This window comes from Erythranthe guttata, chromosome 10 (genome assembly GCF_056151865.1).
Source record: "Erythranthe guttata isolate IM_541 chromosome 10, IM_541, whole genome shotgun sequence".
NCBI classification, from domain to species: domain Eukaryota; kingdom Viridiplantae; phylum Streptophyta; class Magnoliopsida; order Lamiales; family Phrymaceae; genus Erythranthe; species Erythranthe guttata.
In genome coordinates this window covers 20,013,991-20,038,664 of record NC_142542.1, presented here as the reverse complement: position 1 = coordinate 20,038,664, position 24,674 = coordinate 20,013,991, and the positions used below count along the sequence as shown (strand labels likewise).

The following is a 24,674-nucleotide window of genomic DNA, read 5'->3' as shown; positions in this document are numbered from 1 at the left end:
TGATATAACGTTGTAACTTTTTTATTTTTTATTTTTTGTTAGCATATGACTTGTTACATATATGATTGGTCTAGGTAGACACTTAATTCATTTGGCATCTTTAACTGGTCAAATTGACAACTATTTTATGTAGAATTTGTGATTTTCTTTTCACCCAAAATTATGCGGATCCCGATTGGACGCAATCGTTGGATTCGGACGAAGAAAGATTCTGACGAAGGCCATCTCATATATGTTACATATGGTGAAATACACATATTAAAATAACGGATTTCAAGGTCAGTCAAGAATAGGGGTGGTAAACTAGCTTGGCAGACTAGCGAGCTCCATGAACCAGCTCGAACTCGAGTTTTTCGAGTTCGATTTTTTTTTTAAGTTGTTCGTGAGCTCATGAGCTGGCTCGCGAGCCTAATTTATTTTTCTATTTTTTATTTAAAGTGTATAATAATACAAAATGTTATAGAAAGAATATATAATTATTAAAAAATATATAAGTAATTTATTTTCTAATTATTTTATTATAATCCAAATAATTTTTACAAATAAAAATTAATAATAATTAAGTAAAACAAAAACCCAAAAATGAGCTTGAGCTTGAGCTCGAGCAAAAAAAAAGTAGAAATTAGAAATATCCATTTAATAATACATTGTGAACCTTCTTCAAAAAGTACCATTTAATTAATAATGCAACAAAATCAAGCATATGGTAATAACATTAAACCTACGGCTTTCGACAAGCTGTACATATTCCGATCGCATAATGAAGTTACTACACTTTCCATATTCGTCCCGTAACTCTCAGCTTAAGCTCTCGATTGTCGCCAGCAGAGAAGTAGAGAGCCAAGCTCCTGGGAATGATAAGTCCGTCTTGACTGTCACGAACCTTCTTGTGACAGTCACGTATACTTCGCGGGACCCCTTGCCACATCAACTTACGCCCAAACGACCCCACTTCCAATGTGTAGCCGAATTTCTTGGCGTCTTTTTCCTCACCCATGAATCGCACAAACGCCATGTACACGGGGGACGATGCTCCTAGCAAGAATGCTTCAAAGTGCAAACAAAACTGTCTCCCGAAACAATTGAATACCTGCATCGAAATAAAGTTTTCGTACAATTTAATTTGGATGCGGGGCCCACTATATATATCTAAAAATCTTCGTATTTTATATATAGAGATATATAAGCAAATTATTAAATTAAACCGACTCACGGTTAGCATCCACGTGGCGTTTTCGACTTCATGCGGATTCGATTTAACGTATCTGTGGTTGAAAGTGCATCCATCGTGCATATCGACAGAGTGCTCCTCCTTGAGGTGGGCCATGAGAAACGGGATATCACCGGTCACACAGCACTCTGAGCTGGCATACGGACAGGTGTACGGCCGAGATGAACACTGCTTCTCGTGCTTGATCTTGCTGTAATAAGGAAGCAATTCATTACATCCAAGATTTTGGTATCTGCAGGGTAGCTCCAAAGATTCCGCGACTTTTTCCAAAGCTAAACACCTAATATTCCCGAGTTCAATTCGACAAGTCGGGCAGCAGTTGTGCACTCTTCTGCAGTTTGTACACATCGTGTGTCCATTCGGACACTGCATGAAAAGAATTAACAGTTTAGTAAATACGCGATTTTAACTAGATTACATTTTTTTGACCTTAATCTAAATATAAAGGAACTATACACGAAAAGAAACAACTTTCGCAATATCACATCTACTATCCACTGTAGGATCGGCAAAGAAGTTAGGTTTATTGCATTCAGCACCCCTGTTTTTACTCTAATTGCTAAAAAGCTCACCGTATTATAAATATTAGCAAAAAAACCCCTACAATGCAATTTTTTTAAATAAACTACCCCTAAAAACTCACTGTATTTGGGGGTTACATTGAATGCTAAAAAATGCAGCATAGGGGGTTTTCTTGCTAATATTTATAACACGGGGATTTTTTAGTACAACACAAGGGTATTAAATGCAATAAAATCTAAAGAACTTTCACGAGTAGACATCGTACGGAATACTCGATATCTATTTCAGTGTAAGAGTTGAGAGTATATATAAACCTGGTGAATGGGAGGAAACATTGAATCTGCACAAGTAGGGCACCGAAGAAGCTCGTGAACATCATCTATGCTGTGTTTTTCCGCTCGTTTTACTATAGGAGCACTACCGATTTCTGCCTTCATAGTTGATGTATCATAATTTGCGTATTTCGAATGTGATTTAACGGCCACTTTGCAAGAACCACCACCCCCTTGAGCCATTATTGAACTAGAGATCCAATGTGTATTCTACTCCACAGTATTTAGAGCCTGTCAAACAAGGATACAAAATGAAACTATATAAGTATATTATTAAGAATAAAGTAATCGACGAATTCGGTTTTATTAGCTAAATTGTTTTATTGGTAAGCTTTTGACGAAACGGACAAAAACTACGATTGGAAGTCTAAGTATGCTATTAATTTAAACAGCCCCTGACCAAAACTTAAGGCACATCTGTATTTCTGTTTGGTAGATGATAAAACTAATTTAAATCAGATAAGATTCCGCCACCAACCCTCAATACAAAATCAGGAAAAAACGATAAAGCTTTCCTTTTCAGGAATATAGATTTGTTGCTTTCATGACATGTATGTAACGAAAGCGATGCTCGAAGTTATTACGATGAATTTCGACTTTCTTTTTCTTCACTAAGGATTTTTAAGAAAAAATATAAATATACGAACTGCTAGAATTTTCAATAAACACGAAAAAAAGTTAGAAACGACACTAAGCATCGGCACAAAGAGAAGAATAATCAGAGCAACCAACTCGAAAAATCGAGCTACTAGTAACCGAATACGAAAGAAGTGATAGCTGAACAACCATTTTCAGGACTATTCCTACACCATCCATCCCAACCGAATATTCTATGTTCTCCGATAATTTAAAGATTGAGGAATTGCATATTTCAAATGGAAATGATTGGTTGTTGATCACCATCCAATATTAATAAAGTGACAAAGGAATCTCTAACAAGAAATATTAAAACTGAAAATCAAACCTCTTCACTATACATTGTCACAAAGACACAAACCTATGAACTAACTACGAATAGAAAAGAACAAAAGTACTTGGTCATAAGCAACCAAATATCCTTAATCTCAAAAAGATATCCTACAGGAAGTTAACTGAGACAAAAATTCAAAATTCAAAAGAAAAATAAAAAACATGTATAGCAACAGTTCAAGCAATGAAAACCTAAGAAGAGAGAAAACCAACAACAATAAAAACAAGCCCATCTCACAATCCCAAAAATGCTGCAAAAGAAAAAGAAAAAAATTACAAGGCCAAGAAACAGAGAAAAGGGGAAAAAGATCAAAAAAAAGTTTGAATCTTTACATCCTAGTCAAGAACAAAACAAACAGACAAGCTCGAGATCTTAAACAAACAGTGTCTTATTTATTAAAAAAACAATAAAGGTCAAACCTTTATGCTGAAAATCAAGAAACCCTCAAGATGGGAGCTTTATACAAAACAAAAAAAGACAAGTTTTTTTATTTGTTGCAAGAATCTACGTTCTTTACCTGGGCTCAAAGAGATTGAAATGGCCATGCAGCAAATAAGCAATTGTGTCTGTCTTATACTTTGTCTTCTAAAAAATTACCCTTTTACACTGTTCTTGTCTTTTCCTTTTAGTACAAAAGAACAAGAGAAAGAAAAAAGTTTTGATTTTGTTATTGGATTTGGGTATGGGGAGAAGGGAATGTAGTTGTGAAATTTTAATTGTTGCTAACTTGCACCGTTTCACTGTTTTTTGAATTTTAATTTTGGGTCAGTATTGTCAGTTGAACAGTTGAAGTATAGTCCACATTTCACTGTATTGGCTTTCTATTTTTCTATTTTTTTCTATTTTTTTAATACTATATTTAATTTAATGCTGATTTTGTGTATATTTGGAACAGACATCTCCCATTCAAGAGAAAAGAAAAAGTTTTTATAAGCTGAGAATAGACATAAGCTGTGTCAGAACCAATTTCTCAGATTAAGACAATTGCAAATTTGCAACACTGTTAAATCAATTTTAATCATTTTCAAGACTCTTTTTTTTTTTTTTTCCTTTTTCTTTTTTTTTTTTTTAAAAGGAGAGAAGTAAAAACAAATCACATGGCAATCATATGACAAACAAAATGAAATGACCTGGTACTTGATCAAATTGAATGGATATGGGTTGTAGATGGGCCCTGTAACTCAAATTATGATTGGGCTATAATTTTGGGCCTCGTACAGATAATACAGCCTGGATTTACATTATCCATTTGTGTCCAATTCACGTGCAATAATTACTTCTCAAACGATTTAAACCTTTATAAATTAATACAGTCGGGATTACGGACATTCTATTAATTTAGCGAATTATTAAATTATCGAGTTAATAATTTACACGTTATCACCGAATCGGGACTGAGAAAAACTATTATTTAGTCGAGATTATTAATTTATCCAACATCTACAGCGCACCAATATACAATATTTCCAAAACAATAGTTGTAATATACCTTACTTTAAAAAAAAATTAAAAAAAATGTAGTGTCACTTAAAATGTGGTTTTTTAGATGCTCGAATTGAAAAGTTGATTGAGAATTCCGGAGCTAGTTGTACAACAGCTCGATAACTTTGCCATTTCATGAATTGACCGATTACCTTCTCGTAATACACTTAAACCTCTATAAATTAATATAGTTGGGACCATCAAAATTCCATTAATTTAGCGAAATATTAACTTATCAATAAATTAATAATTATTAATTTATACATTAATTAATAATTTATTAATTTATGAAATTATTTTTATTATTATTTTCAATAAATACATATTTTTTAAAGTTTTTTACGTGTATATTATTCATTGTACCATTAGTTCAATGCACTATGGAGCCCGTTTCACGAACAGAAGCTCTTAAAGAAGCAATTGTATAAAATAATTTTCTATTGAGTTATGAGAAAACTATATCGAAAGTTCTAAACAGAAGCTCTTAAAGAAGCAATTGTATAAAACAATTTTCTATTGAGTTATGAGAAAACTATATCGAAAGTTCTAACCATGTCAAGAAAAGTCAGGGAAGAGAATGATGGTAGTGTGAGCTTCAACAAGAAACAAACGACAATTAAATTATATTGTATTAAGCCTTCATAGATCTATAAGATATATATTGTACCATGTAATTTAAGAATTATTTTTATGCATTATTAATTTATATATTATATGGGGCTTCTTATTTTCGAATATGTATTATCTTATAGATTAAGCATGTTGTCCCTGAGTCGAGACCGGAAAAATTTATTATTTAAACGAGGTTATTAATTTATCGTGTATTAATTATCGAGGTTCTACTGTACATGGTCAACATTAAAAGTTTCATAATTGATAGTGAAATTGTTTACCATCAGCAATGATGTTCTCGACTCAGCATTTTCGGAGGGAGCTTCGTTCTTCTTCCATAGATGTAACAATGATACTTAAATCGCTTTCTAGAGGAGAAAAAATTGAACTGATAATCCCAAGCAAATTCTAAATATAAGCTCAGTGCAGTTAGTATTTAAGTTCTCGATTGAGTACCTTTGCCACTAGCTCAATCGCACTTCAAATGCTACACCGCGTCTACGAATGGTTTGAATATCTTTCGTAAAATACTTATGAAGTTTAAAGCAGTATATGGCATAGATTGGTATAGCTTGGATCATCGCCTTACGAAAATTTATTTACCGCCTTTCGAGATTCACTTCTACTTCCACCCTCGAAGATACTTACACTATGTCTCGAGGATTCTTTTTTTTTTTTTTTCGACAACCACCTCCACATGAATAAAATATCGAGAGCTTAATATTTGAAAAACAAAACTACAGATTGAAAATTAAATATTTGTTTATATAAAAGCTTGGTTTGGTTAACATTCAAAAGAGACATATTATTAATTAGTCAACTTATTTTCGATTAATTTAATTGCTGAAAATACATTAAAATATAAAAAAATTAAAATACAAATAAGACTATTATCATTTGCATATACTTCCATAAAAACATTTTCATTTCCCCGCCCAATATTAAAACTCAAAAACTAACACGACCATCGCCGCCGCGATTCCGCCGGACCGCCGCACTAACGCGCCGCCGTCGCCGCCTCAGTCACCACCATGGAAGACGATGACCAGAGAGTGGTAGATCTAGTCAAAGAGCTAGTGCATCGCTTACTGTACACCTCCCCACACCCCAACCCTCAAAACCCTAGCGCCTCCTCCTTCACCCAGCAAGAGTACAATCAATCCCTCAAATACTCCCTCCGGATATTATCCAGCCGCATGACGCCATCAATTGCGGCGGATGACTCTGCTATGGCGGAGTCTATCAAACGGCGTCTCGCCACCGCTGGTAAGTCCTCCGAAGCCCTAACTTTTGCGGATCTCTACGCTAAATTCTCGCTTAAAGATGGACCCGGAAGCGTGAAAAACAAGTGGGCTGTGCTTTATTTGCTGAAGACTATATCCGAGGATCGGAAAGTAAGGAAAAATCAGTCGCCCAATGTTATCTCTAATGGGTTTCTGGATTCTGCTTTGTCTGGAGGGTTGCCCACACTGTTTGAGAGTGATGGGATTAACGGGGGTTTTGGGAATTCTAGTAGGAATTCCAATGTTGGAGGTTTTAAATCTGAAGATGTGGGGAATTCAAGGGGTTTTAGTAATTTGGAGAAATTAGAGAAAAATCGAGGCGACTGGAATTTAGTCAGTGGTTCAGATAGTTTGAGTGAAAATATGAAGAAATTGAAGGGTTTAGGGGACAGTTCAAGAAGCTTGAGGGCAAGGGAGCATGTCGAGAATCGTTACAACGGAGGCATATTGATGGTATCAAAGGACCCTGAAAATATTCGTGATATCGCATATAGGGAATTTGCAGACTTGATAAAAGAAGAAAACGAGGTTTCGGAGGTGGTTTTGGTGAGAGATGTGCTGTATGCCTGTCAAGGGATTGATGGCAAGTATGTCAAGTTCGATGTAATGGCAGATGCGTATGCGCTTCCCGAATTGACTAAGGTGCCAAGAGCTACTAAGATTATGATCCGTAAGCTCTGCGAGCTTGGCTGGCTGTTTAGGAAAGTGAAGGGTTATATAACCGAAAGTATGGATCAGTTATCAGCTGAGGATGTAGGGACTGTTGGGCAGGCATTTTGTGCTGCATTACAAGACGAATTTTCGGATTATTACAAGCTACTAGCTGTGCTCGAAGCCCAAGCCATGAATCCAATTCCTTTAGTTTCGGAACACGCAAGCTCGAGTAATTATTTGTCATTAAGGCGACTGTCCGTTTGGTTTTCCGAACCTATGGTGAAGATGAGGCTTATGGCTGTCTTGGTTGACAGCTGTAAGGTCTTGAAAGGTGGGGCCATGGCGGGGGCAATTCACATGCACGCACAACATGGTGACCCCCTCGTGCACGATTTTATGAATAAGCTACTTCGTAGAGTTTGTTCCCCGCTTTTCGAAATGGTGAGGAGTTGGGTTTTGGAAGGTGAGCTCGATGATTTATTTTCGGAGTTCTTTGTATTGAGTCAACCTGTGAAAGCAGAGTCTCTTTGGAGAGAAGGCTATCGGCTCCATTCAGCGATGCTTCCCTCTTTCATCTCTCAATCTCTGGCTCAACGCATTTTAAGGACTGGGAAGTCAATTAATTTCCTTCGTGTTTGTTGCGAGGATCGAGGTTGGGCAGATGCTGCAACAGAAGCAGCTGCTGCAGCTGGGACCAGTACTGGGAGAGGTGGTCTCGGATATGGTGAGACTGACGCGCTTGAATCTTTAGTTGCAGAAGCCGCAAAAAGGATAGATAAGCATTTACTGGAAGTAGTTTACAAACAGTACAAGTTTAAGGAGCATTGCCTTGCAATCAAGAGATATTTACTACTCGGGCAGGGTGATTTCGTTCAATACTTAATGGATATTGTGGGCCCGGAGCTGTCCGAAGCTGCCAACACTATAAGCACATTCAAGCTTGCTGGTTTATTGGAAAGTGCAATTAGATCATCGAACGCACAGTACGATGATCCTGATATACTTGATAGGCTGAGGGTGAAAATGATGCCACATAATACAGGGGATAGAGGGTGGGATGTGTTTTCCTTGGATTACGATGCTAGAGTTCCACTAAATACTGTTTTTACTGAATCTGTTATGTCTAGGTATTTGAGAATCTTTAATTTTTTGTGGAAGCTTAGAAGGGTGGAGCACGGACTAATTGGTGTTTGGAAAACCATGAAACCGAACTGTGTCACTTCTCGTTTTTTCGCTAAGTTGCCGCAAGCTGTGAAATTGCAGTTGATATTGACATCAAGGAAATGTCAAGTTCTTTGGGATGAGATGAATCATTTTGTTTCGAATCTGCAGTACTATATCATGTTTGAAGTCTTGGAGGTGTCGTGGTCTAATTTATCCAAGGAATTGGAAGCAGCTAAAGATCTTGATGACCTACTAGGAGCACACGAGAAGTACCTACATTCAATTCTTGAAAAGTCTCTCCTTGGGGAGCGGTCCCAAAATCTCAATAAGACACTCTTTACTTTATTCGATGTCATATTGCGCTTTCGAAGTCATGCAGATCGACTATATGAAGGCATATATGAGTTGCAATCGAGGTATGAGTTTTTACCACAACACCAATTTTATTAAAAAAAACAAAAAAAAAACTCTTATTCATGTGTAGTGTATTTGTAATAAATTGCAGAACTACGGACTCTTCTTCTCGAGATAAAGCCAGAGTGCAGAGGCCAAGTAAGACATCATCAGAATCCGGGTCGTGGCTTGGTGAAGGCAGAAAAGACCTAACAAGACGCGCAGGGGAATTTCTTCGAAATATGGGACAAGATATAGAAGCAATTGGAAAGGAATATTCCTCTATTTTCGAGGGTTTTATTTCGCAACTCCCCATACAGCAGCATGTTGATTTGAAGTTCCTAATGTTTCGACTGGATTTCACCGAGTTCTACACCCAATTGAGACCCAGCACTGGTGGGAAGCTTTTCTTGTAGAAGATGTTTCAGTCTGTCTATGGTGCACGCGTGTGAACCAATAATGTGTCTTGTGCTAGCTTGCATTGGCCTTTCTTGTATAGTGTTTTTTTCTTTTTCTTTTTCAGGTGGGTAATATATATAGCTTCATATTTACGGTTTTTCGCATTTTATGTCGATGATTTTTTGACCTGTATCGTTTCTTTCTTTCTTTATCAGGAAGGCTTTTATTTTGAAAACGCACTCTGCTTGAGTTTTAAAAACGAGGGAGCTGAAGGTATGATCCTATTGCCAAGTTATTGTGCCGTATTTTAGTTAGTGTGTATTTTATTGTGTTTGTCTTGATGCTTGTTTTGCTTATGTTTTATAGCGGTCCTAAGAGAAGTTATAGTAGGTGTTTGCTCTGTTGATTTCTCATTTATTCTAGTAAGAAACGATCCAACCGATTCTTGTATTGACTTATAAGTGATGAATGATTTATTTATATTATTATATCAGTTTCTCATCTGCCTTTATATATTACACGTACTAAAAAAATAATCCGGTTCGATTCAAACCTTTGTCGTTTGTATACAAATTACGGTGGCCTGAGAGTATTTTTAGGTGCACTTATCCATGGAGAATCAGCTACTGCAAATCTCCATAGTGCATTAACATGCTCAGGCAAAGCATAGTCGATACCAATTCTTGGACCAACGAGTATCTTTTCTGGTTCGGGTCCATCTAAAAGTTCCAAACCACCTGCATCCATGATATGTAATGTGAGCCATGATTTGTACGTTAACTGTTTTTTTCGACTTCTTTAGACAGTTAATATATAGCATACCAGGAGTGAAAAGAGGATGGTTTGACCACTCTGTCGAAATCCCCAATGCTTGACCAACCTAGTTAAACAAGATAAATGTAAGTAAAAATCATTGATTTTCCAAATGTTTGTATAAATTTCGCCCTAGCTTTCCTCGATGATTCGAGAAAAGAAAAAAAAACAGTAACCTTTCCAGGTCCTGCAAGAAGAACCGGCTTCTCAGACGTTAAACCCCGGCGCTGCTGAATGGTGTCCAATCCTTCAAATAACATTAAATAAATCCGTAACCGTGTAATAGAGATGATAAAACGGAAATGAACACTGAACATTCTATGAAAAAACAAAGATCAAAATTTTCAATGCTTCTCAAAAATTTTATAGCTACAACATTGTCTTCATCGAGCAAACTTACCAGCAACAGGAGCACAGGCACGAATGAGAACAGCTGCTCCGTTTCCTTCCTTATCCGCCACCACATTGAGCATGTTATGGAGACCATAACAAAGATACACATAAGCATGCCCCCCGGGGCCAAACTGTTGAGCCAAATATTGACAGGACGTTTAGTATTTTTGTCGACCAGATGTATCTAAATAAGCTCATTCCCCAATAAAAGACAGGAAATATAAAGTATAGATGTCATATGTAATTGGGGAAGTCGATAATATATCTTACAACAGGGGCAGTCCTTGCAGTAATACCGAATCGACCGTGGCAAGCTGAGTCATCCGGTCTATAAGCTTCGACCTTTTTTTTTTTGTATTCAAAACACAGACAAACAAAGAAGATCACAACAGTGCAGTCTTGTGCTAGCTTGATTATACGAAAACAATGAAGGCGAGACGATTACCTCAGTAATTCGGAGAATGACATCATCTTTCCTGAGATGCTTTCCCAGCAAACGTGGGGCAAGATCAAGGGCATCAATTTGGTAGAAATCAGGACCCAAGATTGGATATTTTTCGAGGAAATTCAAAGATATTGATGATTCGAGCACTAATTCGTGGTTTTCTTGAAAATGGGAGTTGGGTTTTGCTCTTGACTTTGGTTTTTGCTGGTCTACTACAATGGCTGCCGAGGTTGTACATCTTTTTAAGGTTTTTGTCGGGGATTTCGTGATTTTGATTGCTGCTTTGCCGGGATGTTGGATTTTCTTCTTCTTGTTCATTTGTTTGACAGGTGAAGAAAATGAACAGAATTTGGGGATCAAAGTTTTGATCTTTGGTGCAAGCATATATACATATATATGGTTGACCCTTTGGGCAGAGGTTTCTGGCGGGTTGTTTATATGTTCTTAAAACTTGGCAACAAGATTCTTAGGTTAATTAGGGAACTGAATTGGGTTCCCGGACCGGGTCAACTCAGTCTTCTAGACTCTTCCAAAAGAAAAGGCAACTCCAAATATTATATATAATAAATCTAGACCCTTCTCTTCTTCGAACCCTCCACACCTTAAATACTCTTATTATTCTTCTGCCTCCACACACACACACACACACACAACGAACAGCTCGAGAATCAACAATGGCGAAACTTGGCGAAGGAGATAAACGTTGGATCGTGGAAGATCGTCCCGATGGGACCAACGTCCACAACTGGCACTGGTCGGAGACCGATTGTCTCGATTGGTCTAGGAATTTCCTCAGTAACCTTCTGGGCAACAAAACCCTTCTCTCCGGCGAAGGGAATCTCTTCATCAAGACCAAAAAGCTCGACAAGCTTGAGGGCGAGGCTTACGTTAACGTTCGCAAGGGGAAAATCATACCCGGGTACGAGTTGAATTTGGTTCTATCGTACGAGGCGGAGGCCAAAGATTCCGACGGAAAATCCGTTCTTTTGACCACCGAGGGTTCTGTCGAAGTGCCCTACATCTCCGACGAGAACGCCGGCGAGGATCCCGAGATTAGAATCACTATCAAAGACGATGGGCCGGTGGGGAAGAGGTTGAAGGATGCGTTTATCGCCAAGGGGAAGCCTTTTGTGTTCGAAAAAATTAGGGAATACGTCGATGTAATGTCGAAAGGTGGGCCTGCTAAGGACGATTTGGAAGTCAAGAAAGTCTCCGTGAAGAAACCAGTTTCTGGATCTGCCGCCGCTGCGGCGGCGGCGGCGCCGCCGCCTAAGGCTGGAGGTTCGAGTGAGAAGGAGGGTAAGAAGAAAGAGAAGAAAAAGGAAGGGTTCAAGACTATAACAATGACGGAGAAGTTTAGCTGTAGGGCAAAAGATCTGTACGAGATTCTGCTCGATGAAAATCGGTGGAAGGGTTTCACTCAGAGCAATGCGAAGATAGTTAAGGAGGTTGGCGGCGAGTTCAGTATTTTCGACGGCTCTGTGACAGGGAAGAACATGGAGTTGCAGGAGGGGAAGTTGATTGTTCAGCAATGGAGATTCGGAAGCTGGCCCGACGGCATTGTGTCCACGGTACGATAATTTTTTTAATCAATCGATTTATGATTAAACATGGTTTGTGTATTGCTTTAGGGATGTGAATACATGTGATTTATTATATGCATATGTGTTTGATTTGTTGATGTAGTTCAGTTGGATGGGTACAAATTTGCATATTAGGCCTAACAAATCGGATGCGTTTGATTATGTTTGGATATAACCTTTATATTGTCGATATTTCTTGTGGTTAGATATTGAAAATGTGATTGGATTGTGCTTTTCTAGAAGAATTTGGATGTAAGTTGTCGTTGCAATGCGGACTAATATACGGCTGATTTTTCAGTGTAGATGTTAGTGCATACGGGACATTGCCGTGGAACGTAATTTGCTGGTTTAGTTCTAATTCAAGGTTCTTGAAATCATTTAATGTGTTTGGAATTATAGCTGGAAATCAATAAAAGATAATAAAAATAATAAAAGAAAGGAAGAACGAAGATTTAGCTAACCTAAATGGGGAATTGGGTGTTCGAATTAGTTCTACGAATGGTAGTGCGTGTGGGAAATCGTTGGTTAATGAAAAAGTTGGTTGCAATTTGTGAATCTGTTATAATCTTTGGTGGAATAGTTTATTTGATTCTGTAAGTTGTTCTAGAAGCAATTTGTTCATGGGAAATATCAATATGATAATAATGTAGGTTCGGCTAACTTTCGAGGAGCCCAATTCCGGGACGACAGTTGTCAAGCTTACACACACTGATGTACCTGAGGAAGACAGGTTCGTTTCTCTTCATCAATACCGTATTTTAATTTTTTCTTGTCCATATGTAACTAATGTAAGTTTTAGGCAGTGAAATGAAATGTGATTGTGTGTGACAATGATGCAGATACGGGAATGCGACAGTGGTGGAAAACACGGAGAGGGGATGGAGAGATCTTATATTCCACAGAATTCGCGGAGTTTTCGGTTTTGGAATATGAATTAATTACTCGTTTTTAATCTAATTTGTAGAACTTTGTTATGTTTCATTCTACTGCAAGTATCATGGGATATAATTTGAAGTATTTGGTCGGTCACCAAGCCCCTAGTTATGTGGGTGCTGTTGAGTCGATTTAAAGACTGATGAAACTTCAGCAAAACTCGCTCGTCATTCATTCATCTTTATGTTTGAACATTATATTCGATGAGGATTGGAAATTTTATTTTTGTTATATGTTTGGTTTTCGATTTTACCGATTAAGGTTTGATTGTGTTTTGTGAATTTGATTGAATGGTGGTGCTCTCGTCTTTGTACTAGTTGTTCGACTTGCTAACAACTTGCTACTCTATACGTATGTTAATTTGAGATTACCAGCTTCTTTAATGCCAGCTATAAATCTCGATTTTGAATGATACAGGAGATAACTATCATCGATGTACAATTCCCAGATAGAATTGCAAAAGAAAAGGTTTTGATATGTGCAGAATTGGTTCTATTCAAACTATGACCAGTATGTAAGAATGGACAAGATTAAGAAGAAAAAAAAACAAGAAAAACTGAAAAAAAAAATGATCGTCGCCTGAGAGATTCGAACTCTCGCGGGGAAACCCCATGTACTTAGCAGGCACACGCCTTAACCACTCGGCCAAAGCGACTGTTTGAATACCATTTTGTTCGTACCATAAATAATCGATATGACACAAAAACTGTGAATGTTTCTACTTGTAGATTGTAGACAGGTTGCAATATTACCAAATCGAACTTGTATGTATTTACAAGCCTCTGTCCTACATTTACACATTATACATATAACTTTTCATAATTTTGCAGGCAAATGCCATATAATACAAAGGGAAAAATCATACAATGGAAAAAGCTTGTCTTTTCTTTTTCTTTTTTTGTTTTTTGAAGTGAATAATTAATTACAAGAATTGCTGGATCATTTCTCTGATTTCTTCAATAACAAGCCATGCTTTGTGCCCTCCAATCACTTCTGCTTTCATTTCTCCATCTTTCCATATCTGCATTATATTGCCAATATATACATCATCTCATTAAAAACAAAAAAAAAAAACCACCAAATCCTGTACTGTATTTGATACGAGCCTCTGACCTGAATTGTTGGCATTTTCTTCACAAGTGTCGTCACAACGAAAATCAATCCAGCTCGTTAGTAACTTATGTAGTTAAAATAACTGCATATAAACGAATTTGAAGCGATACATGTACACATACCGAGATGTTTCCACGCTTTACTAATGCTTGCGGCACGCTATTCACATCCACGCAATAAAATTTCAGCCTATATATAATACACACACGTATGATCCCAAACAAATATATATACATACAAGTCCACATACAAATATTAATTTACAATCAACATATAATTAGAACAATGTGCATTATAATTATAATCATATATAGATGACTAATTAATTACTTGGTATCATATTCAGCAGCCAATTTCTCCACTTTTGGCTTCAGATATATGCATTTTCTACACCAGGCTGCCATCCTGTCCAAATACATTAAATAGAATAAGTAATTTTAATTTTTGGATTATTGGGTTTTATTTAATTTCATCTCAATTAAAATTTCATAATTAAATGCTGGAACTATATTATTCAGACATATATACATACATACACAAAGGATGTAATAGTAGTGCATAACTACATTTTGCCTCCGAAATTCATCATAGAATTCTTTCAAGAATGAAAAGAATGAGTGAGTGACTGACCAATCAATAAGGATGGGTTGAGAGATGTCTTTAGCAGTGTCAAGAATCTGATCAAGTTGTTGGGAATCTAGAATATTCTCCATCTCCATTGATGATGGCTTCGATATTTCTGATGATGACCAGAATGCAGATGCCCTTATTATATCTCTCTTTCTTCTTCTTAACAACAACTCCTTTCTGCTCCGATCATCAAACCCGTACCCGTTTTGTCTGGGGGCTAGGATTGAACCCGACCCGTATGATCTCCGGGTCTGCTTTTGCTGTTGATAGATTTCTCTGTACAGAATGTGTGGATTCGGTGATAGTATTGACATCTCTATAATAATATCTCTTTCTTTTTTTTCTTTGTTTCTGTTGACACAAAAAGAAGACCAATTTATAAAGATAAGATTTTTATTCTTTTTCGTTTGGACAAAGAAATGTGTCAGCATGGGAAAATATTAATATTTTCAAGTTTATATATATATAAATAGAGCTAATTGCACATAACCCCCTGTGTAATCTTGAATAGCCAAAAAAGTCCTTGTGTTATAAAAATTAGCAAATACCCCCCTATGTTTTGTTTGACAAAGAACTTCGCCCCTTTTTCTGAAATTAGCTGCTAAGTTATATGAAATTACTAAACTAACCCTGATAATATTTAATACTATTTCAATTTTAAATAAATAAAATGCATAAAATAAAATAATTAAAAAAAATGAAAAAAAAGAAAGAAAGAAGAACAAAAAATTTATCACGCACAGGGCAGTCAACTCATGGCATCATCTTGCTCCCCCAACCCTCCACCGCCGCACCACCACTGCCAACACACCCGCCGCCCCACTTCAAATAATTACTTCAAAACGTTTTTAATTCAAATCCACCATTAGAGAAACGGAGAAGGGACGGGCAATTCTTCCAATTCTCATCTGTCAATTCTTCAATGTGAAGTGCCTTCGTTTTCCGCTGGGTTTCGATGGAGAAAATAATTTTTTTTTTGTTTTTCCTTCTTTTGCAAACGGGCTGGAATTCTGGAGAGAGGGTGGGGGGCTGGAATTTTTTGTCCCCTTTCTTTTTTAGCAAATGAGCAAGATCTGAAGTAGGAGAGGGAGAGGAAGCTGATTAGGTTTTAAGAAATTATGAAAATTGCAATTTGGTCCTATTCAATTTGGAGAGAGGGCTTTTTTGAAATTATTAGGGACTGAATCGAAAATTCTAAAAACTTCATTTCAGGCATGTGAAAAATCCGGGATAAATTTGTAATTTTCGAAAATGATGAGTTAGGGGTATTTTGGTCTTTTTAGGTCAAAAATCAGACTCCCAGTCGCACAAACCGCGAGTGTATCACACATTGAGCTCGAAGGGTCCTTTTTGGCTTTGACTAATTTTCACAGGGGGTTATGTGCTAATTTTTTTAACACGGGTGTTTTTTCGGCAATTCGAGATTATACAGGGGTAGTTTTTGCAAAAAACCCTATATAAATATCCAAGTTGAGGTTTTTTCTTTATTAAAGTATACATTGTATAAATATTTATTATTCATGTATCAATATAAAATGTTAAAGTTTTAATTAGGGTAAATTACGGGCAACCCTCATATATGATTAAATTATGAAAACATTTCTCTCGTTTAGTAATTACAACCACATTCTTAACTATATTCCGTGAAATGTTATCTACTTTATACTCATTTTGTGCAAAATGCACATTCAGATGCACCAGAGTCTGATATTTACAAGCCAAGTGACATACCTTATGATCATCGTCTTCAAAATGTGGATCTTAAATGGCGTAAAACGGGTACAAACTGAAGAATATTTATTTCACATAATTTAGAAGATTTCACTGAATTTAACACTGCAATGGTGGACGTTTAAAAAATTCATAGTTGAGGGGGTTATTGTAAATATCCAAACACGAGGGATGTGTTTGTAATTTGACATTACCCTAGGGTGTGGCCGTAATTTACCCAAAAATGTATGCAGTGAAGTAGATAAGATGAAGGCATGCTGATCCAGACAAGTATTATTATTAGAAGAAGAAGAAAACCTTATCCATCCGATTTGGGCCTTAATCAAATCCGGCTGGAAAAATGTTAGGGCCCGGTCCAATACTACTTATATTCCTTAGGCCCATTTTATGAATTTGGGCCTCATTCTAAATTTTCATTTATTATTTTGTTTCTTTTTTTGATTTAATAGTAATTCTTAAATAGTAACGTTTTCTCCTAAAATCATTTTTTTTTATAATTCTGTGCATACAAAACTTATTAATAAAAAAAAAAAAGAAATAGGTGTCATTGGTCTAACAAAACAAAACCACAAGTGTCATTCGTATGGTCACACACACACACACACTAATACGCAGTCGGTGGAGAAAAAGTTGTTGGGAAGTGGATACGACTTTTAATTAAATAAATAGGTCCCAATTTTAATAAATGAAATTCAATATTATATTTTCTCATAATTCATAATTCATAATCGCGTGCGGTCCACGCAACAGCAAAGAGAAAATAGGCCGAAAATGAATATATATTGTTCTTGTTACCGAAACAGCAAATTCATTAAACCGGCCGGCCACGGTCTGCAATTATTCCATCTTTTCTATGTTTTCAAATTTATAATCAATTATTTTGCACCAATGACTGTTTTTGTTTTTATTGCAATTGGGCCCTTCAATTAATGTGGTATTATCTGTAAATTTATTAAGAAAGGTACATTACACCAACGTTGTAATTTCCCCCTTTTTTTGTTCTCTGTTTTTTTTTATAATAAATTATGTATTCTAAAAAATTAATTGGGTTCTCTAATATGGGGTTAGATTTATTAATTATTTAATTAATTATGAATTAAAAAGAGGGAAGAGAAATGCGTCTACGGTAACGTTGACACGACTTAGGTCGATAACTAATTCCGGGTGTACGGATCTGAAATGTAATTGGGTCAATAATAGTAAGGTCCACACGGAAATTTTATGCCTTTTTGAACCACTTTTATTCTATTTTTTTTATTTTGTTTTTACCCTTTTTAACTATTTATTTATTTAATGGTCCTGCTAAATGAGATAATATGTTCGTCCAACACATGCGACCCACCCAAAAAATAACAAAGGAAACTACTTATCACACACCACACACCATAGTGTGTGACACATCACCACCTAATTTCACTTTAATTATCTTTTAGTTCTTCCTTATAATTGCACCAATAAACTTATTTCTCCACTTAATACATCTTAAATGCAATTGTTACAAACATTTTTCACTATCCCTGATATAAGGTTAAATTACGAAAGCTCCTCTCTTGTTTGGATAATAACAACCACATCCATCAATGAAGAATTTTTTTACATGTCCACCCTCACTGTGTCAAATTTGGTAGAATCTTCTAAATTTTGTGAAATGTTCTCTAGTTTATACTCGTTTCGTGCAAAAAAACTGTTTTCGATGCAGTACAATATAATATTTATGATCATCTTGTCTAAAAATATTGAGCTAGAATGAGATAAAACACGTACAAACTGAAGATTTTTTCACATAATCTAGAAATATTATACTAATTCTTTTAAACCTGATTGATAAAATTGTAAGAAAATTTATAACTGAAAAATAAAGATTTTTCGTAATTTACCTTAAATGCATAATTGGAAGGAATTTATGAACGGTGGGCCGTTTGGGAATGAGCAAGTGGAATTCCCAGTATGTAATAGGTGAGCCACACGGAAATTGAGGCGTGTACACGTGGCACCATATCCCTGGTCTGTGACGGTGGTGGCAATTTCGCTATTAACTGCAATTTGTAGGGGCGTTTCTGGGAAAAAGAAAAAAAGGAAAAAGGCCGCGGTGAACTTAACTTCCGCTTTGGGCCGGTAAACGCATGAAAGCAGGGACTGTATCATGGAATGTTTTCTTTTGTTTTTTGTATTTTTACATTTAATTTAATTTAATCAAATATTGTTTTTTCACAAATTAAAAAATATACAAATACCAATTATAGCACACCGACACATTTCCCAATTGGCCTTTCCCCAAATATCCCAACACAAATATAATATCATTTTTATTACTATAGTAACTTATAAGTAAATAAATAATTATTTTATTTCTTTTTCTTAGATCTTATCGGAATAATTCCAATTTCAGGAACAAACTTTCTCATTCCAAAAATTCGAAATTTTGATTCTTCCGGCATTAAATTAAATTATTTTTTTACGAAAGTGTAAATACTTAATTGTCATCCGTTAATTTATCTTTTCCCTTTAATGATAAGTCACATGCACAAACTGTATCTCCCTCTCTCTCTCTTCTTTCTCTCTCTAACACACAGACAGCACTCTTAACAGAAGTCTTTCACAAATGAAAGTTTTCAACAAAAACTCAAAATTGCTCCTCCCAGTTTCTCTCTCTAAAGAAACAAGTTTCTCTCTCTCACTCATATATTTCTGGGAATTTGCCACAAAAAACACACAGTGCCACATGGCAGGAATAACAAAGTATGCACCCATTAATGGCGGCACTTTGATCTCAGACTTCAACACCCACTTCTCAATCTTCAGACCAAGAAGAACCATTGCTTTTGCTTACGCCTTCATCTTTTTCTTCATTGCCTTCTCCGTTTTTCTCGCCTTCAGCCCTTCTTCAAACCCTTCTTCCCCATGGTTTACAAACCTTAATTCATCATCTGATTATTCTTACAGATCCCATTTCTCCTCAATCTATTACTACTTCTTCCCAGACGACTCATCTGCTTCATCTCCTCAATCCCACAATCCTGGATCTCTGAACAATTCCTTTGTCGGAAACCAGACAAATAAAAATCAAGTCTTGAAACCACCCAATTCCACTGTTTTACCTTTTGTGAATAATATTACTGCTGCTCCACCAAAACCCTCTTCTGAATTGAGCAAAGGGTCCCCAGATTCCAAGAACCAGACTCAAAATCAGCAGTTGAATGATAAAAATGGAGTCTTTGAGAAGCAAAACCACACTCACAGTGAAGGTTTAATGAAGGGAAATCAGAGTACTACACCAACTGCAGAGAAGAATACAACTGCTGGAATTGGAGGGAAGGGAATTGGAGAGAAGGGTATTACTGTGAAGAATTTAACTTCCTCACTGATGAAGAAACAGAGTAATGCTACTGCGAAACAAGGGATTGATGAACTGGTGAAATCACTTTTGAATTGTGATTTGTTTGATGGGAATTGGGTGAAGGATGAATCTTATCCACTGTACAAGCCAGGTTCTTGTTCTTTGATTGATGATCAATTCAACTGCTTTGCCAATGGCCGCCTTGATAATGGCTACCACAAACTCAAATGGAAGCCAAAGGCCTGCACTCTCCCAAGGTAATTTATATACATACATATTTACGTATGTATATTTTAAATATTTTATCGTGAGTTGAACTGGTCCATAAGTTTGATACTTACTGGCAATTTTCAAGAATTTAGTTCTTTAATTTGACTTGTTTCAAATTTTTAATGTTATTAATAATCTTGTAGCAACAAGGGTTAGATTAGTCAATTTTGAGTTAGTAGTCTTTCTAAACAGATAAATTTGTGGCATATTATTATTATCAAACTTATAATCTTGAATATTCAGGTTGGATGGAGGTCATATGTTGGAATTGTTGAGAGAGAAACGACTCGTTTTCGTCGGGGATTCTCTCAACAGAAATATGTGGGAATCTCTTATTTGCATACTGAGGAACTCTGTTAAAGATAAGAAGAAAGTCTACGAGGAATTTGGGAGGCACCATTTTCGAGCGGAGGCTTCTTATTCCTTCGTCTTTGAAGTAAATTTCCGTGTCTTCATCGGTGTTAATTATTAATCCCTAGTCGATTTGCATTTCGTCTTCTAAACTTCGTATAATCTTCTACGTATATATATACAGGAGTATAAATGCAGGGTGGAGTTCTTTGTATCTCCCTTCCTAGTCGAAGAATGGGAATCAAAGGGAAAAAACGGAACGAAAAAGGAAACACTTCGGCTCGATTTAGTCAACGGATTTGCCGATAAATATAAGAATGCTGATGTCATCGTTTTCAATACTGGACATTGGTGGACTCACGAGAAGACCTCCACGGGGTAAAAAGATTAGTACAAGTCCGAAAGTAATCGATAAATTAGTTTAATAATTAGTGCTGAATAAGTATGTAATTATTGCAGGAAGGACTATTATCAAGAAGGCAGCCATGTGTATAGTGATTTGAACGTTCTAGAAGCTTTTCGTAAAGCTTTAACAACATGGGGAAGATGGATCGATGCAAACGTCAATCCGATGAAATCCCATGTTTTCTTCAGAGGCTATTCAGCCTCTCATTTTAGGTAATAAATTCGATGTCAAGAAAAAAGAAAAAGATTCGATTTTTTTTTCCCCGCATAATTGCTATACTGTTATTAATATGTTTATTTATTTTTAATTAATTTTGGTGCAGTGGCGGGCAGTGGAATTCCGGTGGGCAATGTGACCACGAAACGGAGCCAATAAAAAACGACACATATCTCTCACACTACCCTTCAAAAATGCAAATTTTGGAGAAAGTTTTGAAAGGAATGAAAACCAAGGTGACTTATTTAAACGTGACAAGAATGACGGATTATCGAAAAGACGGGCATCCGTCAATCTTCCGAAAGCAACATTCTGCTGATTTGAGTTTCCAAGATTGTAGCCATTGGTGCTTACCTGGCGTGCCCGATACGTGGAACGAGATTCTCTACGCAGAACTTTTGGTGAAACTGCATCATCAAAAGCAGCAAAATCGGAGGTAAATTAAACGAACATTGTTTACAGCCGTTGGATCATCACACACATTCTCACCGTGAGTGTGTGTGGTCGTGATCGAACGCTCCCGAGTAAATAAATACTCACACAAGAGAAGGCTATATGGTAATTAAACAGTCAAATGAGCCTAAAGAAATGTGCATTACACTTTTTTTTTAAATTACCTCACTTTGATGAGAATATAGACACATATAGAACAACCTTGGAGAAGATCCAAGAAATAGTGTTTTTTATTTATATAAAGGTATATATTATTATTATATATATATAATTATGAGAGAGAGAGAGAGAGAGAGAGAGAGAGAGAGAGAGAGAGAGAGAGAGAGAGAGAGAGAGAGAGAGAGAGAGAGAGAGAGAGAGAGAGATTAGTGATGATGAGGAGAGAGAGAGGGGGACATAGTTATTCTGTCTCTTTCTTGGTACAAGAATGTTTATTTAGAAATATATATATGTAAAATGTTTAAATTATTTTTTTTCGGTTTTCGAGAATAATAAATTAAATTAATGTATGGTAAATATTCTTTCTCTTATTTTAATTACATCTTTGTCGGATTTTGATTGAAGAATTTGATAAGAGTAGGATGGTTCTATCATTCTATCACATTATCTATGATTGATGTTCCTTAGAAACTACTATTTTTAAATGCCTAAGATCAGATCCAACGGTGCAGATTTGGTCTGGACAAAGACTTTAATTTTGGAACTTACAGTAAGCTGTTTTTGAGCTATTAATGAATATAATATGTTATTTAATACGCAGTTTGGCACTTTTAATCCCTTTTTTCACATGGGATGCTTTGACAATTATTTGGATTTATTTTCAATAATTTAACTGCCATCACGCCAAAACTGTCGGCTGGTTTCATAATAATTTAAATTTTGGGTAAATAACGGTTATCCGTGTAAGGTCAAATTACGAAAAACCACTCACCATCGAGTAATTACAATCACTCATCAACTATGAAACTCCATACACGTTCATCATTATGATGTAAAATTCAACACAACCTTCTTGATTCCGTGTAAGGAATATTCTCTAGTTTGTATTCGTTTTTTGCAAAAATGCAGTTTATGATGCACAAAAATCTGATATTTACAAGGCCAAGAACACCTCTTTTGATCATCGTGTGTGGAGTTCGAATGAGGTTAAACGGTTACAAACTGGAGAATATTTCATATAATCGAGAAGATTTCACAAAATTTAACACTGCAAGGGTTGACGTGTAATAAAATTCATAGTTGAGGCGTAATTATAATTATTTAAACATAAGGGGCCCTTTTCATAATTTGACTTTACCTAGGGATGGCAATGGGGCGGGTATGGGGCGGGTTTTGCAATCCCCATCCCCGCCCCGCTATGGAAATCCCCATCCCCATCCCCGTCAAAAATCCCCACGGGTATTAAAAGAATCCCCATACCCGCCCCATAAAATCCCCACGGGTATCGGGGCGGGTAAAAATCCCCGTTTATTTTTTTTTCTTTTTTTTTTAATAAATAAATATGCAATTTACTTATAATTTAAAGATTTATTTCAACAAATAAATCAATATTTAATTATAATACTAATATTTAATTATATAATGGAAACCTAAAAATCCTCATTTTTAACTATATTTAATATATTACTACTATTTAATTATTTATATTTAATATAATAATTAAAATATATATATTATATATATAAATAATGCGGGGCGGGTACGGGGACGGGTACGGGGCGGGTAGAGACAAACCCATCCCCGGTCAAAAAAAAAATTCAATCCCCATACCCACCCCATTTTTTTTCGGGGCGGGTAATACCCGAAAATTTCGGGGTGGGGCGGGGCGGGAATCCATCGGGGCGGGTCAAATTGCCATCCCTAGACTCTTTACCTCAGGGATAAACTTGCTATTGCAACATAATATTGTGACGAAAATAATAAACAGGCCTAAACTAATATTAAAGCCCATTGGGTAGAAATGCAACTGTTTAAGAAGGGGCCTATATTAATATATAGGATTAATATAGGCCCATTAGTTAATGGTATATTCCAATTAGATCCATTATCCGTTTTAGAAGGAAAAAAGACCCACCGACATATATCATTAAAAAAGTAATATGCATGAATAATTATTTAATGAGTTGAATAGTTAATTAATTATAAATGAATGCATGGTCAGCTTGACTCAATCATAATCCCAAATTATTCAAACCCAAATGGGAATAACATAAATCTAAGACACAATCATTATTCATTCCTATAAGCAATCATGTAAGTAAAACCCACAACATGTTTTGGGATAATTAATTATATTAACACCAATTACAAATATTTAAAATTAATTTATGCTTTCATGGAAACCTTCTGCTGCATAAGAACAATGATGTATGTACTATTATGAAATATTAAAAGTAAATTACTAATAATATAAGATACGACGACCCATGGTCGTTTGAGTTATGATTTATCGACATTTAACGATTTTTGGCAAATACTTATAATGAATTTCGTTTTATAAGCATGCCATATACGTATATTGATACGAGTTCAATTGCACAGATACACATATTGAATTAAAAGCCTTACACAAAGTACAAAGGCCGCGCAGACTTCAACTGATAAATGTTGTAAACAATGACGGAAAGCCTGCAGCGTGACGTAGACTGAAAAGAGATCACACCAACTAACAGCGAACTTGCTTAGGGCAGTTAGAGCAAACCACAAATAGGAGCTACCTAGGTCGCGGAGAGATCGGGAAGTACATCATGTTCAATAGGTAAAATGAGCTCGCTGCAGCAAGCCTTGTTTCTATGCACATGCATCGTGGCTTGATAAGACATGGTTCCTACTTGACCCATATATTGCGTTCAATTTCAATACACCATTGTTTACCTCTCTAATAGATATATATCGTTTTCTACTCCACTCGACTGACTTATTCGTTAAAGTACAAGAACCGGAAAAACTATCACCGGC

At 36.1% G+C, this 24,674-nt stretch overlaps 6 protein-coding genes and 1 non-coding gene across 9 annotated transcripts; 3 read left to right on the top strand and 4 right to left on the bottom strand.

Moving 5' to 3' along the window:
• Positions 1-489: 489 nt before the first annotated feature.
• On the bottom strand, positions 490-3,844 carry LOC105955245 (Protein with RING/U-box and TRAF-like domain). Of its 2 annotated transcripts, none has more exons than XM_012978957.2 (4): positions 3,573-3,844; positions 2,068-2,316; positions 1,214-1,597; positions 490-1,090 (listed from the first exon to the last, which is right to left on the bottom strand). In XM_012978957.2, exons 2-4 carry the CDS (start codon positions 2,266-2,268, stop codon positions 770-772), a joined length of 906 nt encoding a protein of 301 aa, XP_012834411.2. In that variant the 5' UTR covers positions 2,269-2,316; positions 3,573-3,844; the 3' UTR covers positions 490-769. The 2 variants fall into 2 exon arrangements, with proteins under 2 accessions (XP_012834411.2, XP_088680633.1); XM_088824507.1 differs by lacking the exon at positions 3,573-3,844 and adding an exon at positions 3,475-3,564.
• Positions 3,845-5,946: 2,102 nt separating this feature from the next.
• SPC98 (spindle pole body component 98) lies at positions 5,947-9,543 on the top strand. The gene is made up of 3 exons (XM_012978952.2): positions 5,947-8,666; positions 8,756-9,166; positions 9,258-9,543. The coding sequence occupies exons 1-2, from the start codon at positions 6,181-6,183 to the stop codon at positions 9,057-9,059; spliced, it is 2,790 nt and encodes a 929-aa protein (XP_012834406.1). The 5' UTR covers positions 5,947-6,180; the 3' UTR covers positions 9,060-9,166; positions 9,258-9,543.
• Positions 9,493-11,077, bottom strand: LOC105955243 (DNA-3-methyladenine glycosylase (MAG)). The gene is made up of 6 exons (XM_012978955.2): positions 10,694-11,077; positions 10,519-10,590; positions 10,256-10,379; positions 10,032-10,102; positions 9,865-9,922; positions 9,493-9,779 (listed from the first exon to the last, which is right to left on the bottom strand). Exons 1-6 carry the CDS (start codon positions 11,075-11,077, stop codon positions 9,616-9,618), a joined length of 873 nt encoding a protein of 290 aa, XP_012834409.1. The 3' UTR covers positions 9,493-9,615.
• LOC105955242 (Aha1 domain-containing protein) lies at positions 10,493-13,440 on the top strand. Its single transcript, XM_012978954.2, has 3 exons — positions 10,493-12,264; positions 12,927-13,006; positions 13,116-13,440. Exons 1-3 carry the CDS (start codon positions 11,368-11,370, stop codon positions 13,207-13,209), a joined length of 1,071 nt encoding a protein of 356 aa, XP_012834408.1. The 5' UTR covers positions 10,493-11,367; the 3' UTR covers positions 13,210-13,440.
• A 342-nt stretch (positions 13,441-13,782) lies between these two features.
• Positions 13,783-13,864, bottom strand: TRNAS-GCU (transfer RNA serine (anticodon GCU)). Its single transcript has one exon. It is a non-coding gene; the product is annotated as a tRNA-Ser (tRNA).
• A 93-nt stretch (positions 13,865-13,957) lies between these two features.
• WCRKC1 (WCRKC thioredoxin 1) lies at positions 13,958-15,376 on the bottom strand. 2 transcript variants are annotated; one of them, XM_012978956.2, is made up of 5 exons: positions 14,953-15,376; positions 14,653-14,727; positions 14,445-14,511; positions 14,323-14,340; positions 13,958-14,230 (listed from the first exon to the last, which is right to left on the bottom strand). In XM_012978956.2, the coding sequence occupies exons 1-5, from the start codon at positions 15,264-15,266 to the stop codon at positions 14,132-14,134; spliced, it is 573 nt and encodes a 190-aa protein (XP_012834410.2). In that variant the 5' UTR covers positions 15,267-15,376; the 3' UTR covers positions 13,958-14,131. The 2 variants fall into 2 exon arrangements, with proteins under 2 accessions (XP_012834410.2, XP_088680631.1); XM_088824505.1 differs by lacking the exon at positions 14,323-14,340.
• A 3,819-nt stretch (positions 15,377-19,195) lies between these two features.
• TBL1 (trichome birefringence-like protein (DUF828)) lies at positions 19,196-21,952 on the top strand. Its single transcript, XM_012978951.2, has 5 exons — positions 19,196-20,277; positions 20,534-20,726; positions 20,826-21,019; positions 21,101-21,259; positions 21,370-21,952. Exons 1-5 carry the CDS (start codon positions 19,286-19,288, stop codon positions 21,701-21,703), a joined length of 1,872 nt encoding a protein of 623 aa, XP_012834405.2. The 5' UTR covers positions 19,196-19,285; the 3' UTR covers positions 21,704-21,952.
• Positions 21,953-24,674: the final 2,722 nt, after the last annotated feature.